Here is a 17,821-nt window from a genome sequence, read left to right on the forward strand (position 1 = left end):
AAGTTTACCCTGCAATACTCAAGCACATTTCACTCAGTCATGGTTTGTAAACTTTACTCAAACAACATAGCACTGAAAAAAATAGCCTATAAAGCATGTGGTTAAGGTATTATCACGTATGTAAGCAAGTAGACAGCTCGTTATTCTTTTTAAAGTAATATGTTGACTCAGTGTAGTTATTAACTGAATGACCACAGAGACCTGAGTACTTGACACATGATACACAATGACAGTGACAATCAGTGACTAGTGTTTGAGTATAAAATGAACTCCAGATGTCACAAAACAGCAACTTACTTCACCTAACAACAAAAGCAACCATAAAACAGTGGAAATACATCTCGAAAACAGCAAAAAAATTACCTTATTAATTATTCATGCCATTCAAGTGCATGATGGGAACAACGGGATCATGATGTTGATGTTTACCTAAACGATCTTTTTAAAAATAACAAACAATTCCAAGTAAAATATACTTATAAGGTCAAACTTTAAATTCTACAAGCTTAAATTGAGTACTAATATTGAATTTACACTTTTTTTTTTTTAATTCTTGCCTGAACTAAATTATTTAATGTGGAAATGACATTTGTTTTTCTGTAATATTTACTTCACCACTAAATCGTTTTTATCAGTGTATGTGCAAAACGGTATCAATAATAATATGTATTTTCTCTATTTCCCGCAGCAACGTTCTACTGTGGCGTCCATGATGCACAGACAGGAAACAGTCGAGTGCCTGAAGAAGTTCAACGCAAGAAGAAAACTCAAGGTCTGCTGATGTCTCTTTTAAAAGCCATTAGCTGGAAGCATTTCATCTGTATACGTCTGAAACTCACCGCTTGACGCTCTGTTCACGTTATGATCTCTTTCTCACGTATAGGGAGCGATATTGACCACCATGCTGGTGTCGCGCAATTTCTCTGGTAAGTTCACATCAAGCCTGATGCGTACACATTGTGTCCTGAAAGACGAATTGAAGACATGTACAATCACTCGACCAAAACAGATTGCGTTAACTGAACTATTTGACTTCTTGAGTAGAGGAATCAAAACAAGAATCATTACATGAATCAGACTTCTATTCTAAAACCATTTTAGTATTCATATTTTGAATTAGCATTTATTTTTTCAGTTTTAATTTTGTTTATTTTAAATTTTTTGGTATTTTTAATTAGCTTTAAATTATTTATATTTAAGTTGTCGTTTTAGAAATTGTTAGTTTTAAACTTTTTCAAAGCTTTTTTTAAATGTAGTTATTTGCCAAGGCATTTATAATTTTCATTTGAAGTTTAAATTTTTTTTTGTCTAATATTTTTTTTTCTTTTTTACTTTGTTTTTTTTAATAGTTTTAGTTAACAGCACTGACTCAAAGTTCACCCAAAAATGAAAATTTTGATCATTTGCTCATCATCATATCCTACCAAACCAGTATGGTTATTTTAGTCCATACAACTTTTAAAGCCAACCGATAGCTTTGTTTGAGTGTAAAAGCTTTTTTCCTAACACAAGCTGTCATATGGATTCAAAAGACTTGGAATATAATGCACGTCAGTAATAATGCAAGTCAAATGAACTGCTGTTATGGTGCTTTTATTGTATTGTTATTGGACAGATGGTCACCATTCACTTTTGTAAAAAAGAACAGCGTCAACATTCTGCTTGAAATCTTTTGTGTTCGATGTTGGGAAAGAAAATCATACGGTTTGGAACAACATGAGACTGAGTAAATGATGACGGGTTGTTGTTTTTGGGTGAACTATCCCTTTAAATGATCTCAAAGATAAATATTCATGCATTAATAAATCCTGCTCTATGCTTTGAAGCATCAGACGAGAAATCTCACAGCTAAGGGAACCATACACTGTTTCTTGTCCAACTGTTCGATTTGGAGAGCAGCTGGACGTTCAGAGTCGGGCCATGTCCTGACAGATTGGTTCAGAGACGAGCGGTTCTGTAGGAAGTGCGTACAGCTGCGTACGGCCAAAGAGAATTCTGGATGTTTGCGGCTGTGCCGAACGGCAGGTGTGAGAACTGGCGTTTATAACAACATGTGATTTATTTGTGCTGTAATGAAGCATCTGCTCTCTCACATCCCGACACACACACTCTCACTCGCTCGCACTTCAACAGCAGGCTGGTGGGCGGAAGCAACAGTGTTCCTGTTTGAGGAGCGTTTTAGATGCTCGCTCTCTCTTTTTCTTGCTCTCTTCATCCGTGGCTCGTCAGCCGTCCTCTCTCTGCTCTCATTACTGTAATTACCTCATCCCGCGAGGTGACTCAGTGGTAGAGGAGGCGTGGGAGTGTCCGAGCGTCACTCCACGCACTCGCCCTCGCCCTCGTATGTCAGTCCCTTATTCTTTATTCAGCCTCTGTTTTTTAAAAGGGATGTATAATTTTTTCCGTTTGAAGTTCTATGATAATTGAATTAAGATTTCTTGCATCTTAAATGGTAATTAAATTTTTCATGACTATTTAATACCCTCTTCAGCAATGGCCCATCCAAGTTAAAGAATAGACATTGACACATAAACATAATTTCTTAATATAAAAATGTATTGATATTATTTATATGTACTTATTTAGTTAATTGCCCTTTATGGGGTGTTTGGATAGAGAAAAAAAATAATTATCCAAAAAAGGACACACTTCAGCTATTTGTCCTGGCTATTTTATGATTCGATATTTAGTAGAGAAATTGATTGATTAAAAACATATATGTGGAATGCCTTTTTAAAATAAAATATTTTTTAGATATTTGTTTATATCCTTTTATATTTTTATATTTATTTTCTTTTGTTTTTATATTTTTATATATATATATATATATATATATATATATATATATATATATATATATATATATATATATATCTATCTATATATATATATATATATATATATATATCAAATATATTATGTACTTAAAATATATTATGTAATTAAAATATAAACAGTTATTCTATTATTATTTTTGTTCTACTATGAAATTGCAAAAGTCCTATTATTAAGGCAGTTATAGTCAACAAATATTCTTTTGTACCCTTTTTTTTGTTACATTAAAATGCCGTTTTGTTAACATGTATCTTTAGATACTCCGGTGTTATTTTAGTATCCTCTCTGATGAATACAACTCGTTAGACTGATAAAAACTCAGAGTCTTCTTGACTTGAATCATTAAAAAAAACAGTTAATAAGAGTAATTTGTTTATGAATCGGAGTATATTGTATGTTGAATAAAGTAAATATGGGTGAATGTTATTGCAGATTGACTTTTTTTTTCAGAAGAACAAGTAAATTCATGTTTTCTAGCCCCTTTAATGTCTGATGAGAGCTTTTTTTCTGTTTATGTCTTCTCTGTCATTCTATCACTTATTCCCTCTGTATTTCTACTGCCTTCTCACAACACCAAAACTCCAACCCCCAAATAAATGCTTTGCTCTGTTTTGTCGAAGCATAGATTGGCGCTGGTGAAAGCGACACTTCATTTTCCCCACTGATAGGAGAAAGCGAGAAGTGCTTGACAAGAAAATGAGCCGTTTCCAGAGTGACAGGGGAAACCTTATTATATGATTACACCACCTACTGTAATGGACTCTCAAAATCTCTCTCTGGTTGCAGACAACGGCTTGTGTTTCCAGCTAACTCTCTCCACGCTAACAGACTGTTCTATCCTTTGGTTTCTCTCTCAGTGTCTACAGCAGTGGTTCTCAACTGGTGGGCCGTTACCTAAAATTGAATCTAATGCAAAAGGGCGTATGTCTGCGGCATTTCGGTGTAAATTCATCAGTCACCTGGTAGAAGTTAAGATTAGACAGGTTGACAAATTAGTCAACATGGACAGGTTGCGTATCACCTACTCTGTTTCAGAGTACTACGTTTAGAGTTGACAAAAACAACCAAATCCAACCTGGTTTAGTTTATGATTATGATTAAAGAGCTTGTGCACCTGTAAGTGTGACATCAGTGGCAAACAGCCAATCACAAAATGTAGAGAGAAAATGGATTCAATCCTCATGAGGAGAGGTTAAGAGACCATTGAAAAATATAATACATTTAAACACATTTATAAGGCAGGATAAAACATCACAGCTGTCTGAGTTTGAGAAGGCAGCTGAAAGAAAATATCTATATTAATGCAAGTGAATTCCAAAGTGAATCAATTGAATTTAATTAATCGTTTATATAATTTCACAAAGAGCATAAAAGAAAACACATGTTGTAGCTGTTTTAAAATTGTATATATTCTAAAACCTCTATTTATATTTAAATTAAAAGTTGATATAATTGCTAATGTGTAATGCATGAAGGATATAATTCATATCAATTAAATATAACAAATATTTGGGTAGACAGTGAATCAGTTCATACTGTAATTCATAGGTTTTGAATTGATTCAGGAAAGATTTTTGCCAAACGATGAAAACCACAATGAGATCTTAGTTTTATTCAATTTAAATTAATTGAAATTTGAGATTTGATACTTTTTTTTCTTCCGTCTTTAGAACCAAATTCAAGGTTGACCAAAATCGTATTTATATATATTACTTTATAGTTATTTTTTCTAGAAATAAACTTATGGTAAGATTTTAAGTTTGGAATCCAATTCTTGATATCAATTTTGCCTAATTTAATTAAAAAGTTTCTAATCTTTTTAAAGTTATTGAAGTAACCAGTCATAAAATATGAACAAATGACAAGCAACAGGACACATTATTTTGGTTAATATTATATAATATTTTTTTTTGCATTTTTAAACTAGCACTTTCTAAAAAGAAAATTCATGACTCAAAAATCCATGTTTCAAGACTGATAAGTGTGCGTCAGCTGGATTTGTTATAAAGGTCATACTGAATGATATTCAAAATCACCTTAGATGCTATTAATAATAAATAAAGTACATAATCAGTATCTGAGATTATCATTGTAAAAAGTTCGTATGCTGTTGTTCCAGTGGCTGGTTAGGACAAAAACTGATTAAACTCGGATTAACATGGAAAAGTTGCCTTTTGTCATATCATATCTGGTTAGGTCATAGATGCGTTTAGGACATTATTGTTTATTTTTGTGGACTCTAAACAGTGTTGGTACTGTGCTGGCAAAACCAGTTGAGAACCAGTACTCTATGGCATGATGGGCATATGTGTGTGTCTGTGTGTGTCTGGCAGTGGGCAGGCAGACCACGGCACCCGCCAGCATCTCTGCAGCCGCTGCTGCGGCTGGTACCACCGCCGGTCTGGTGGAACAAGGTAGCCCTCGTCCCCTCACGTCTCACCCCATCCTCCATCCATCTTCTCTGCTTCATGTTCTCCTTCTCATGATTCATATTCAGCATGGAGCTTGGAGCATGACACGGTTACAGCGGTCTCGTGTTCAGCACTGCAGACGCCGCTTGCTGACTTCGGGAATGGCCGTTAGATCTCTTTTTCTTTAGTCCTTCAGTTCTACATTATCTCTCTTTTTCCTCTATATCTCTCTCCCTCTCTTGCAGTTTTCATAAAGCCCTGTTCACACTGACTGTGATATCCATCGATGCAGGTCAAGTTGTTCATATTGCCCTGAGCTGTGTAACCAGCCATAGTTAATATGTGACCATAAATGGACCCGATTGGTTTTCTTGCAGCTGAAAATTTGAATTCTGGAGAAGAAAGTGTTGTAATTGCAGCGGTGCATAATGCATTAAATCATCAACAAGATTCATGCATAAAAATGATTTAAAATGCACAGTTTGTATTAGATCAACTGTGCATGGGTTCAATTTCTAAGGAATGCGTCATTTAATAAAATATATACCTTTGATATACTCTACCATATTTAAAAAAATATATATATATTTTTTTAAATAGGTTTATTCAACTTGGACACATTAAATTGATCAAAAGTGACAGTAAATAAATGTATAATGTTGCAAAAGATTTCTATTTCAAATAAATACTGTTCTTTTGAACTTTATATTCATGAAAGAATCCTGTAAAAGAAATGTATCAGTTTCCTGAAAAATATTTTCCATTTCATTTATTTTATTTAATCAGGGGCAAAGCACATTAATAGTACATACAATATGTAAAAACACTGGCTAATTTTCCAAAAGGGACCGTTTGAACTTTTTTAAACATTGATGATGATAAGAAATGTTTCTTGAGCAGCAAATCAGCATATACTGTACATGTATGAAGGATCATGTGACACTGAAGACTGGAGTACTGAAGCTGAAAACTTGGCTTTGCATAACGGGAATAAATTACATTTTAAAGTGTATTCAAATAGAAACCAGTTATTCAAATTTGTAATATTATTTCACAATATTACTATTTTTACATTTTTTTTTATTAAATAAACACATCCATGTATGTAGTGTGTTCCTTGAAAAGCATAATCTAAATGCATTTGAAGCGTACGAAACAGTAAAATCGCTCACTTCTATTGGTAGTTGCTGCTCTATTTGCATAAAGTAAAAAAAAGTAAAAAAAACATTTATGCTTTGTTGCATCGCTAAATTGACATTGTAATGAAAATAATTGACTTCATGTCATTTTGTTGCAAATCGCAGTCAGTGTGAACACCTCATCTCTGTTTTTCTCTCCCCTGCTGGAAAAACCAGGTCATCTCAGTTTAAGGCGGTCAAGTTGGAGGTTTTTTTAATGTGGTCACTGGTTTGTTGTCTAAAGCGGTTACCAATACTTACCAGCTTGACCATAATCGCTTACCAGATTAAAACCAGGTCCCACAGCGAATGTCATTAAATGTCAAGGTTAGACCAGTATAGTCTCTCTTGATTATCTGCAGAAGGTCTAGTGTTGTAGAAGCTGAATTTTCATTGTTTCTGGTCTCACATGCATATGAATAGAAGTGAATGGAGCATGAAGTCTAGTGTGACTGCAGATTTAGACCATCTGACTGGCATTTAAAGTGACCAAGCACAATTCATTTTGTTTTAATGTGATGATTATGTCCAGGTAAATCTAAAATCAATGTATCCTGAATATAAATAGCGCAGCAGGCGGCCAGTCAGATTTAAAGTGCTGATATCGGCAGTTGCTTTTAGCTGGATTTTCCATCAGGGTCCCTTTATTCTCTCTCTCTTCCTCTCTCTCCTTCTATCTCTTCTGATTTCTATTTGCACTCATTCTCTCTCCTCTACGTCTCTGCTGGCTCCATCCATCCATTTGCAGATTTGTCATTCTTCCTTCCTTGGGTTTCTTTTTTTTGTCTGATCTCTTAATTGTAGGTTTCTCTCTCTCTTTCTCTTGCCTGCCTGCTGATGAGTGAACGTTGCACGAGAGCACACGCATGTCTCCTGATGCAGGAGAAGCCTGATATGATCTGATCTGATCCGAGTGCATGTGTCTTAAACCTGTGTGTTCAGGAAAGGGGGTTCAATGTCCTTTCAGCTGTAAATTCTAGGATTGTTTGCAGTGATCTGGCACTTTTACTCTTGGCTGGTTGCAGCATCCATGCAGCAGGTTTTCAGTGAATATTATTCACTGAAAGGCTATGTTAACACTAGTGTGTTTTCATTTTAAAACGCTTTGCTACGGTTATGCCTGTAATTTACACTACTCCGAGACATTTGAAAATGCTGCAGACCCCATTTTCGTTTGAAAACTTGGGTTGCGTTTCAGTGTAAACGCAGCAAAATGGAAACTTTTGAAAACGATGATAAGTTTTGGGAGAACTATACGTTTAAATTTTTTACCCCAAAATATATTTCTGTAACCATGATTTGTAACCATTTATTCAGAATGAGGGTAACCTGTACTCGTAGTAAAATCAACCGCATGCTTCAAATACAATTCATGGACATTAAAATAAATAAAGTCTGCAGTCTTCCTTAAGTGAGGCACTTTCATTTCAGTCCAAGACTAGTCTAGGCAGTTTATACTTCTGTGAAGTTTAGTTTGATAATCATTCTAACACAGTTGCACGTTTTGAATTAAGTTTGGTTGGAGAGCAATGCATCTGTAACACTTGTGACCTGGTTTGTGACCATAGTGCACTGCTTGACAATTTTAAAATAATTCCTAGCGGTCTGAATATTTAGTTTTGATCTGTTTTGTAGAATTGTTTTTTTTTCCCCCACAGATGTCCATCTCTGCATTTGTCCTCCACGTCTTTGCAGTGTTTTGAGTGTGTGTGTCTTTTAGATGAATCGGGTTTGTTGTCACCTCTAGGTGTCACTACAAGTGTGTCATAGAGAAAAAGGCTTGAAAATAACGATTAGAAAATAAAACCAAAGAATGGAACATTTTTTATACGTTAGTTAAGAAACACACATTTGAACCCCCTGCCCTCGTCCAGATAAACACAGTCCAGATGAACCCGTGCTGATCTCTCTCTCTCTCTTAATCTATTCTTTCTTAATCTCTCGTTCCTCTCTGCCTCTAACATTTGTGTCAAGGTAAGATTCTCTCTCTTTTTCTGTCTTTCTCAACCCTCCCTCCCTCCACACACAACACCTTCCTCTTATTTGCACGGATTAATGAAGTCAGGGGTCTTAAGAATAATTCTTTCTGTGTTGCCATGGCAGTGAAGATTTAAAGTTAATATAGGATTTGCCAGCTCCATTTCATTTGATTTCATTTTAGTGATGAGAAGTTGGCTTAGACTGTTTTTATTCACTTGGAAAAACTTTCATTTGTGGCAAGAAAATGCAGCATTTTGCCGTTTTTTGCCCCCCTCCCCCCCATGAACTAAATATTTGAACGTATCATGTTTTGTCTGCAGTGTGCGTGAGTTTGTGGGTTTATTTAGCTGTACTGTGGGATAGAAGTGAACTAAATCTGACAAAACCTGCCTTTGGGTTGGGAGGTTACAAAAACGATTTATAAATGAAGTGAATAATATACACTACTGTTTAAAATGTTAGGGGTCAGTTATTAGTTTTTTTTTTTTTTTATTAATACTTTCAGCAAGGATGCAATAAATTGAGCAAAAGAAGCAGAAAAGCCATTTGATCTGATCGTGAACAGCAAATTAGCATATTATCATGATTTCTGAAGGATCATGTGACACTAAAGAATGATGCTGAAAATTCAGTTTTGATCACAAGAATAAATTACATTTTTTAAATAGAATACAGTTATTACAAAGTTATTTTAAATTGTAATATTTCACAATTTTTGTGTTTCACTGTAATTTTATCAAATACAGTTGTGGTCAGAATTATTGAAACCCTTGGTAAATATGATCAAAGAAGACTGTGAAAATTAACCTGCTTTGTTAATCCTTTTGATCTTTTATTTAAAAAATTCACAAAAAGCTAACCTTTCATTGGATAATAAGAATTTAAAATGGGGGGAAATATCATTATGAAATAAATGTTTTTCTCTGATACACATTGGTCACAATTAACGACACCTTTTTATTCAATACTTTTTGAAACCTCCATTTGCCAGTTTAACAGCTCTAAATCTTCTCCTATAATGCCTGATGAGGTTAGAGAACACCTGACAAGAGATCAGAGACCATTCCTTCATCCAGAATCACTCCAGATCCTTTAGATTCACAGCTCCATGATGGTGCTTCTTCTTTTCAGTTCACCTCACTCATTTTCTACAGGGTTCAGGTCAGAGGACTGGAATGGCCAGCAGAAGCTTGGTTGTGTGCTCAGTGACCCATTTTTGTGTTGTTTTTGAGGTTTGTGTTTGGATTATTGTACGGTTGGAAGATCCAAACATGGCCCATTATAAGATTTCTAATAGAATCAGTCACTTATTGATTTTTTATCTGTTGGTATTTGATAGAATCCATGATGCCATGTGTCTGAACAAGATGTCCAGGACCTCCAGCAGAAATATAGGCCCACAACATCACAAATACAGCAGTATATTTCATTGTACACATGGGGTACTTTTTATCCCTGTGTTCACCAAACCCATCTTGAGTGTTTGCGGCTAAAAAGCTAATTTTTTAGTTTCATCTGACCATAGAAGCCAGTCCCATTTGAAGTGCCAATCCTGTCTGATAACTGAATATGCTGGAGTTTGTTTTTGGATGAGCTAGGAGAATTTTTCTTGAAACCCTCCCAAACAACATGTGGTGATGTAGGGGCTGTTTGACAATTTTTTTAAAGGTTTTCTGACCCCGAGACTCAACTATTTTCTGCAATTCTCCAGCTGTGATCCTTGAAGAGTCTTTAGCCACTCAAACGCTCCTTCTCACCGTGCATTAGGACGATATAGACACACGTCCTCTTCCAGGCAGTTTCATTACATTTTCTATTGATTGGAAATTCTTAATTATTGCCCTGATGGTGGAAATGGGGATTTTCACTGCTCTAGCTCTTTTCTTAAAGCCACTTCACTAATTTGTGAAGCTCAATTATCTTTTGCTGCACATCAGAAATATATTCTTTGTTTTTTCTCATTGTGATGGATGATTAAGGGAATTTGGGCTTTGTTTTCCCTCCTATTTATATTTCTGTGAAACAGGAAGCCATGGCTGGATAATTTCATGTTCATAATCACCCTAGAGTGCTCAAAATTGTGAATATGAATGGGAGTATACTTCAGAGATATTTTACTCTTAAGAATTTCTAGGGGTGCAATAATTGTGTCCAACGTGTATTTGAGAAAAACATTTATTTCATAATGAGATTTCCCCCCATTTTAAATTCTTATTATCCAATGAAAGGTTAGCTTTTTGTGAATTTTTTAAATAAAAGATCAAAAGGATTAACAAAGCAGGTTAATTTTCACAGTCTTCTTTGATCATATTTACCAAGGGTTTCAATAATTCTGACCACAACTGTAAATGCAGCCTTGGTGAGCATAAGAGATCTTTCAAAAACATAAAAAACTATCTTTTAGACCCCAAACTTTTGAACAGTAGCGGAAATGTCTTTTGTTTTTTCCCCATTTTCCCCAAAAGGTTTATTTTATGGGCAGAATTAGGATTAAGTTTAGTTTTATACTACTAAAATGCAAAAAAATGGTAAATTAGGTATAATGTAAAATAATAATTTATAATAAGTAAATAAGTTAAAAAAATATTTCAAAATATATTTTCAAATAAAAGGTGGTTATTTTAAACTGCAATATCTACAACTGAAAACCCCAAAACATTCTTAATGCGTATACATGAGTACCTGTTTCCATATATATTTATTTTATATTTTCATCTTGTTTCAAGCATAAAGCACAGCTAATTTAGTTTGATTTATGCTTAAAACAAAACAAAGAGAAATCTAAAATATCTTATCTAATGCAATTTGGCTCTTCAAGTAAATTGACCTTGTTCTATGGATATTTATGAGCTATTCATTTGCATGCTATAAAAACAACAGAAGTCAATGCTATATCTTAGGTATCTATAGCTAGGTAACCGTGTGTGTGATTGCACTCTTCTGCATGTGCACCAGCGCATCCCCTGCGTGTGCATGGCAGTCACTAACCCCTCACTGCTGGACGGGATGTTTCATTCACATTTGGTGATTAATTCTAGCAGGTTTGACCGCGGGCCGCACCGTGCACTCTTGTGATGCGTGTGCGGACGTGCGCTCCACACATAGTGTGTTAGATGGCTGTAATCCTCTGGATGTGGGGCGGGAGGGATTTCCCCGGCTGGCTCGGACGGTTATGTGACATGTTTGGCCGAGCACCTTTAGCGCTCCGGTAATGTTGACTGTTGCTCCCATCCCAGCGTGCTGATGTTTGCGCTTCCTCTCTCCCCGTCTACAGCAGCCAAGAGCCTGCTCAACAAGAAGGCCGATGTCAAGGTAAGACCCACTTTCATTTCTTTCTCTTCTTTCCCTTCTTTTTCATAGCTTTTTCTCTTTCTGTTCACATCCGCCAAGCACAGTTTCCATAGAGGAGGGATTCCTGACCGTTTCTTGTTTTTTCATTGGTGGAAGTTTTGGCGTCCACTGTGTGTCTGATCTGAAGCAGATCTGTGTGTTTGCGTTTGCAGTGTTTGTCTTCATGTACTGTCCTTTCTAGCAGTGTGTGTTTGTGTCTATTCTGCAAGATTCGCTGGTTCTTCTCTAAGTAAGCTGGACAATGAGCTGGTGGTGGGCGGTATAGTAATTTTATTTCATAATATGAATAATATTATATTAAGTGTATATCACAATATAGACATTTTCCCGCAATTCAATCCAAAAATGTTTTATCTATTACATAACCACATACTAATACCTGTTTTTGGATTATTCAGTGATTATGAAACAAGTTAAATCAGTAATGCATATAAATCTGATGGCTGGATGAGCCATACTTGGTGTAAAATAACCTTTATAGGAACAACTGTGACTATTTGTGATGTTGCAACCAGTGTTATTTTAGTATTATTTATAGGCTAGCATTGCATTTATAAATGTTTTAAATTTATTTTCATTTATAGTCTATCATAGTATTTATTAATATGTTGAATTTGATTTTAATATTTCATTAGTTTTATTTAAAATATTAGTTTTATGTGCTTTTTTTCATTCTTATGTTTTTCTAAATGTTTATATTTAGCTTTTTTATTTTAGTTTTAGAAATTTTAGTACTTTAACTTAAACTTTAATGCTGCCCAAGGCAGCATTTCACATTTTGATTTATTATAATTTTTTTTTTTTTTATATTTCTGTTTAGATTTAGTTTTTTATTTCCGTTTTAGTTTGTAATTTTTAGAAATCTTCAATTTCAGCTTATAGTTGCCAAGGCATTTCTTCGTTTTTTCCTTTTTCAAATGTCTCATCACATATTTATATCTTATTTTAGCTTTATTTCAATAAACAGAAATTCTTTTTAATAACTTTAGTTAACAACAACTCTGGTTGTACCCTTAAACAACCTACACTGTCAGACTTTTTTCAGTTGCACCACAGATATACTGCTATAGAAACAGTTTAGCAAAATCTTTACCGTTTGACCCATTCTTGCCATCACTGCGTTATACTGCCCAGCCCTAGTATAAGCTCATCCTTAATCATTCTTTAATTTCTGATCTCCATCTTATCTCATTATTATCTCTGTATAGTTTACCCATAGTGCTTCGGTCATTGCTGGATTTGCCCTGATCGATCTCCATCAGGTCCATTCAGAGCATTCCGGCGCTCGTTCCCGGCCGGTGTGCGTCACACGGCATCAGGTGAACGCGCACAGATGTTGACCTCTGACCCGTAATGAGCTGTTAGAGAGAGTGCACTTGCAGGTTCATTTGTTCTGATAACATATAATCCTCTCAGACAGAGTAAAAAGGTCGGCTTTCACCTCTATTGCACCGTAGAATTAGAAATGAAACTGTGACTGCTCTCTATTAGGGATTGGATGTGGAGTCTAATCTAGAGAATAATCCCCTCCGCACTGAGCATTAATCACACGTTATGTAATCTTTTAGCGTAAATTTTTATGAGGTCGACGCTAAAATGCACTCCAAGGAAAATCCTGTGGCTCTGTCCCGTGCTGATGCCGCGTTTCTGTAACATTTAGTCCTGAATAAATGAGGATGTTGCAGCTGAACCTCAAAGATGACGCTTTAAATTTGTACAGTAGAGTGATTTTGCTTAAACTTGAGCTTCACAGCCTCCTTCTAGCTGTCAGTTTTATTTTTAGGTGCACTGTCCCTTTAAATTGATATCTGGAATAAACACGATATATGTGAAGTATAAGTTTTAGTATTTTTGTACTGACAAAGAAAGATTTTAAAAATCCTAATATAATATGTTTCCATTATTGAATTGCACTAAATAAAACACCAATATTGGCATATACGCTATCCTTCAAACGTTTCGGGGCAGCAAGATGTTTAATGTTTTTGAAAGAAGTATATTATGCTCACCAAAGCTGCATTTATTTAATCAAAAATTGTTGATTTCATTATAATTGATAACATCTTATAGTTTATACTTATATTTTGTATTTATTTTAATTTTAGTTTCTAATTTCAGTACAATCAATTTAAACTCACTTAAAATTAGAAATGTTGCCTTGGCAACTAGCTGAATTTTTTTTGTATTTCATATTAATTCTGTTATGGTTTATTTTGATTCAAATGTTAATTTTGGTTTCAGTTTTAGTTATACTGAACTCTAATAAACCTGGTAAAAACTGTAATATTGTGAAATATTCTTACAATTTAAAATGGCTTTTTAACTATATTTTAAAATGTAATTTATTCCTGTGATCAGTGTCACATGATCCCTCAGAAATCATTCTAATCTGCTGATTTTCTGCTCAAGAAACATTTCTTCTTATTATCAATGTTGAAAACAGCTGTGCTGCTTCATATTTTGTGGATTATTCAGGATTATTTGATGAATAAAAAGTTCAGAAGAACAGCATATGTTTGACATAAAAATCTTTTGTAACTTTATGAATGTCACATTTGATTATTTGTAAGTATGTGTGCTGAGTAGAAGTATGTATTTCTTTAAAAACAAATCTTGCTGACCCAGACTTTTGAACAGTAGTGTAGTAACCGATATGCATTGATACAGTATTTTGACTTCCTCTCCGTATCTGACTGCGGTTGAGTCTGAATCGGCACAGCTCGCCACCCACATCATCATTACAGTCAGACTGTGTTCTCATCCTCAGCTGAGTTCACTTCCTGTTAGCCACCGAGTGGATCTCCTCCACGAGTTCACTCAAAACTGCACCTGCGGTGGGAATCGTTCATTTTCCTATGGCTCTCATTATCTGCTGGGGCAGGTGTGATCTTTCATCGGCCCTGTGACTGTCAGCCGCGCTAATGAAGCACTTTCCATCTCTCGCTGCCAATCATTCCATGATTCCTCCTCCCTCGCCTCGCTCCGGATCCCATATATCATCCCGATCCAGAGTGAGAGCAGCGGCGGGTGGGAATGTAGCTCTCGCTCCAGGAATAGCTGGCGGTTTGAACCCAGGGAGCTGGGAGACAGAAATAGATGCTTCCTTCCACTGCGCCTCACTCATTGCTTAGCAACTGACTCGCCACACTCCTCCATTCTGACATTTCCCTCCTTTTTCTGCGCTCTGGTTTTCTCGCTGTCTTGTCTTTGGTGCTGCAGTGCGATGAAGAGCATCACGGCTGGAGGAACTGTGAGAAGTTAACTCTTACAGACCCACACAAACACAAGCTCAGGCCGAAAGAAACTACAGCTGAATAAAGAGACAGGAAGTAGAATCAGAATGACAGGAAGAGGAGTTTACTGAAATGTAATTTAAAGAAATTAAAGTAATCTATATCTATCTATTGTTCTCTTTCAGATATTCATGTTTTCTATCTTTCTGTCCTTCTATAGTACTATCTATCATTCAGTCGTCTCAGTATTTTGTTCTATCATTTTATCTTTATATCATTCTGTTGTTCTATCTATCGTTCTCTTTGTGTCATTCTGTCTATATATCTATCATTCTATCTATTCATTCTATATCATTCTCTCTATATTTTGTTCTATCTATCTATTGTTCCATCGCTCTATCGTTTGTTCTATTTATCATTCAGTCGTTCTCTCTATATTTTGTTCTATCTTTCTATCAATCCATCATTCTCTCTGTCTAAATATCTATCTATCATTCTATATTTCTATCATTCAATCATAACCTGTTCTTAATTGACTTGCCTGGTTAAATAAAGGTTAAATTAAATATTGTTTTATCTATTATTCTATCTATCTATATTTTATCTATTATTCTATCTAGTTATCATTCAGTCATTCTATCTATTCTATCTATCTACAGCTTGATTAGACAATAGACAAAAGCTTAAACTTTTTTCTTTCTCTGAAAATAATTTCATAACTGTAGAGATACAGGAACAGTCCTGTCAACACCTGCACTGACTCAATCCCATCAGCAGCTGTGTGTGTGTGTGTGTGTGTGTGTGTGTTCACAATTATGTATTAAGATCTCTGAGAAGAGAAGGCTTTAAGGACTGTTCTGTACATTAAACCACATCAAAACTCTGTTATCCACCAGACAAACTCACTTTCTTGGGAAAACCTACACGTGCACCTTCTCTCATCTTCCTGCCTCTCATACGTCTGTCCGATTCTGTGTGATTAATGTTGATCTCAGCCTTCATCATGACATGTATTTAACTCTCTCATTCCATCCCTCCATCACCCCCTTTCCACCCAGAAACGGAAATCCAGCTCCACCGTTCAGTACATGGTGAGAATGATATTTAATCCTAATCTCTTTATCCCTCCATCCCTTTCTCATCTCACTCTTGTTTATCCATTCATTCATTTGCTCATCCTGTGATGTCATTTAATGCACAGTGTCGAATAAATCTACTCTTCCTCTGTAATGATCTATATTGATTCTTCTCTTGCTCAAATGTCAAGCGGTTGATTTAAAGGGTCAGATGGCTTTAAATCACTCCTCAGACGCAGGTGAGGGTCGTAGTGGTTTTGGGTTGATGTTATTGTAGGGTCGATGTGTTTGTTTTAGACTGTTGTGCAGAATGTCTTGTGTGTTGCTTCCTTGTGTCTGTGTCTCTGTTTGCTGTTGTCTATGATTGTACTTCCTGTGGATCCATAAGGACTCTCCTCTAGTTCTGCTTTCCTACTGCGACTTTCTCTAAGAAAACTATGGACCAAGCATAGGTTTTCTGAACTGTTTGCATAATTCTGTTTGGTTTTTTATTTTTTTTCTCATTTTGATTCCTTTTATTCAGCCTGCTGGGGAAAAACATAGCATCTCAAGCTGGAAAAGCAGTTTTTTTGCTGGTCTAGGGTGAACTAGCTCAACACAACCTACCAAGTCAACTTTATACTTACCATCTGGACCAGCAAATGACCAGCATGGACCACATTGAAACCATGTAAAACCAGCTATCAGAAACTGGGTTTAACTGGATTTTCCAGCAGTGCTATGTGATGCATTAAAATTATTACTAAAAATGTTACATGTTAAAAGAGCGAATCTCAAAAAATAAAGAACTTGCCCAGGTCACAGTTCTTGTCAAAATAAAAAAAAAATAAGTTGTTTTAATGTTTAAAGAAATTAAGACATGTCAAATGAACACAACCAACAATATATTATTGTATTGTAAAAATGTTTTCATGGCACTTTTTCCTGACATTATTTTTCAGCTATGTTAATGCAAAAAAAAAAACAACAACAACTAAGCAATACTATAATGCAATAGAATATAAATTAAGTATTTATACACCATGGTAATTAATTATTATATTTTACAGCATACATATAATTTGTAATTTTTTTAATGAGAATCAAATAATCACCATTTAAAAAATGACAAAACAAATGTCTTAAAATAAATAATAAATGCATCTGCTACTTAATTAACAATATTATTAAATTAATAATTAATACATAAATTAAATTATTAAACATTATTAATATCTATCATTGCATCTGTCTTTCCATATATTTGTTCTGTCTATCTGTTGTTCAATTATTCAAATGAATAATTAATGAATCAGTTACTTAACAATATTAATTATTAAATTAATAAATAAATGATGAAAAAGTAGTTTTTATCTGTCTGTTGTTTCATCTATCTGTTGGTCTGTTTTATCTGTTGTAAAATGCATAATTAATGAATCAGTTACTTAACAATATTAATTATTACATAAATGAAAAATATATATTTTTATCTGTCTATCTATTGTTTTATCTGTTGTAAAATGAATAATTAATGAATCAGTTACTTAATAATATTAATCATTAAATTAATAAATAAATTATTTAAAAACGGAAAAAATCCAGATACATGGGATATGTGCTAAATTGTCATAAAATAATTGTCCAAAAAGCAAATAATTTGAATGGTCCCCCAAAAAGCTTAATTTTCTCAATTTGTTGTTTTTCTTCTTAATTCTGTGGTGAAATGTGATGTTGACATGGAAATGTACTTCACAGGTTCATGAGATTCACCCAAATGG

At 34.7% G+C, this 17,821-nt stretch overlaps 1 protein-coding gene across 4 annotated transcripts in view; it reads left to right on the forward strand.

Moving 5' to 3' along the window:
- Positions 1–17,821, forward strand: part of LOC306865757 (calcium/calmodulin-dependent protein kinase type II subunit beta-like) — a 72,996-nt gene that overhangs the window by 36,782 nt on the left and 18,393 nt on the right. For 2 of the 4 annotated variants that reach the window (XM_079410531.1, XM_079410533.1), the window contains exons 11-14: positions 689–772; positions 884–926; positions 11,679–11,716; positions 16,047–16,079. In XM_079410531.1, coding sequence (XP_079266657.1) covers positions 689–772; positions 884–926; positions 11,679–11,716; positions 16,047–16,079 — 198 coding nt within the window. The remainder of the gene's footprint in view (positions 1–688; positions 773–883; positions 927–11,678; positions 11,717–16,046; positions 16,080–17,821) is intronic. The other 2 variants (XM_079410532.1, XM_079410534.1) reach the window with 1 other exon arrangement.

This window comes from Barbus barbus, assembly GCF_936440315.1.
Source record: "Barbus barbus genome assembly, chromosome: 47".
NCBI classification, from domain to species: Eukaryota; Metazoa; Chordata; class Actinopteri; order Cypriniformes; family Cyprinidae; genus Barbus; species Barbus barbus.